At 33.4% G+C, this 2,134-nt stretch overlaps 1 protein-coding gene across 1 annotated transcript; it reads left to right on the forward strand.

Annotated features, from left to right (window-relative positions):
* The first annotated feature begins 213 nt into the window (after positions 1-213).
* On the forward strand, positions 214-1,735 carry LOC113234154 (small nuclear ribonucleoprotein F). The gene is made up of 2 exons (XM_026469425.1): positions 214-405; positions 1,522-1,735. The coding sequence occupies exons 1-2, from the start codon at positions 231-233 to the stop codon at positions 1,611-1,613; spliced, it is 267 nt and encodes an 88-aa protein (XP_026325210.1). The 5' UTR covers positions 214-230; the 3' UTR covers positions 1,614-1,735.
* The last annotated feature ends 399 nt before the right edge of the window (positions 1,736-2,134 follow it).

Below are 2,134 nucleotides of genomic sequence, written 5' to 3' on the forward strand. Positions count from 1 at the left end.
GCCAAAGCCTTAATAATATATTTAAAAAAAAATTTTAGGTACTCTATCTTTCTAATTTGTGGTTACAATAGTAGTTTGTGTTTTAGGTTGTCTTTCGATCATCACACATTTAGTGAATTTTCTTCATATATTTAGAAAAATAAACGGTAATATTTCATTTTTATTGTTATTTATATTTTCCGCATCATGCGTTTAATAAATATTGTGTAGTTTCAGATAAATACACGAAAATGGCGGCGGCTATGCCCATTAACCCTAAACCTTTCCTCAACAACCTTACTGGTAAAGCGGTGCTAGTGAAACTAAAGTGGGGGCATGAGTACAAGGGTTTACTGGTGTCTGCGGATGGATACATGAATCTGCAACTAGCAAATACTGAGGAACTTATTGACGGTGCTTGCACAGGTTTGTTTTCAAATGGTTTTGCAATGTTTTCAAGGCGAATATGTAAAGAATTGCTGGAAAAGATTTAAAAAGTATAAGTTTGTAGTTAGGAAAAACGCTATTAATTTTCTAATAGGTATTGAATAACATGATTTTAATATAAATAGTTAATTTTTGTATTTATTTTGATTATCGGTACCTATGTGTTCCACTACTATGATTGAATTGCGATAAAAATTAGTTGTTGTGCCCACACCCCGTAAATGTTTCTGAAGTATTAGAACCATTTTAAAATATTGAGTGGGTCATTAGTTTCAATGGATCTGTCTACAGGCGAAAAGGCAGCCAGATATCCTTCTCCACAATATGATTTTTCTTACAGTGGCAATGCAATGCATGCCTGGTATACAAATGTGTCTAGCAGAGAAAGCAGTTGTTGATGAGGTACTTGTCCACAACATAAGGATTTTTCATTCATAATTTTTTTTCTTCATTCCTAGCCATAACAGTTGCAGTGCCACTCAGAGCTTTAAATAGCAAAGATCTTAGGGGTACTACCACTGGGCCCATCACCCAAAAATATAAGTTGACAAGTCCCATATGTCAGTAATTTCACCAGCACCCTTACCCTTCCAAACTGGAATGCAGTAATGCTCACATTACTGCTTGGTGGCAGAAATAGGTAAAGTGGCAGGACTTCCCTGGACAAACTCTTAACAGCTGTAATTTGTAATAAGTGTTGTATATCTCCATTAATTTGATATATTTTTTAAATAGCCCCTCAAATCCAATAGTCATGAATTCCTTAGTGTCAATCAAGTTGTTGGTTTTTTAAATAGAAATATAAGTGCTCATTTGACCTCCATCTTACCTGATGGTATGATGTGACAATGATATTGACAACTGAGCATGCTCTCTGAACACTTAACTAATCCCTATTCACTCTTGCCTTTAAAATGCCCAAGTTTACTCTTAAGAAAACCTAGGCACATGTAAAAACAATTGCATGTCCTTGGCGGCCCACAATTCGCAAATGTGCAGCTACTGGTAACATTCTACTGTGCACTTGATATATTATATGCTATTCACGTCAACATACATTGTATTACATTATTAATTTGTAATTTACTTTTTCAGGTAATCTCGGAGAAGTATTAATCAGATGCAATAATGTACTCTATGTAAGAGGAGCGGAAGAAGAAGATGAGGAAGGAGAAATGAAAGAATAACTTGTTCGAGCCTAAGTTATGTTAAGGTAGAATAAGCTATTTTATAACTTACAATGAAGCTTGTATTATAGTCAACAACCAATCAACCATCGTTGGCTAATTTGTCATTGTAATTACAATCATAATTAGTAGTTCACCAGCCCAGCTCTGCCAAAAATGACTCCTGTATACCTATTACCATCAACTATAACAATGTTACATGGTGTTTTTTCTAACTCATGAATAACCACTTACTGTATGGTGGCAAGGTAACACATTTTAATAAGTGAAAAAGAACTGATTATACTATGTAACAAATTTTCAATAAGGTTCTTTTTGCTTTGACAGTATTGGTTTCTGTTTAATTGAGCAGCAAGTATGTAGAAAACAGTAGTTATATCCCTGAAACTTTGTTTTGTCACAGTGGTATTTACATAATCTCGAAAATCTACTTATTTTTAGGAACTTTATTATGAATTTATAAAATTTTAGTTGAAATATCCTAATGTTCGTTATTTGTATTTAAATAAATAGAAACTTTG

This window comes from Hyposmocoma kahamanoa, unplaced genomic scaffold (assembly GCF_003589595.1).
Source record: "Hyposmocoma kahamanoa isolate Upper Pololo Valley unplaced genomic scaffold, ASM358959v1 81, whole genome shotgun sequence".
NCBI lineage: Eukaryota > Metazoa > Arthropoda > Insecta > Lepidoptera > Cosmopterigidae > Hyposmocoma > Hyposmocoma kahamanoa.

What these genes read in the sequence shown, in the direction of transcription:
- LOC113234154 (XM_026469425.1), top strand. Translation starts at nt 231, where the DNA reads ATGGCGGCGGCTATGCCCATTAACCCTAAACCTTTCCTCAACAACCTT. An exon ending in TATTGACGGTGCTTGCACAG is followed by an intron (nt 406 to 1,521) that starts GTTTGTTTTCAA and finishes TTACTTTTTCAG; the next exon opens with GTAATCTCGGAGAAGTATTA.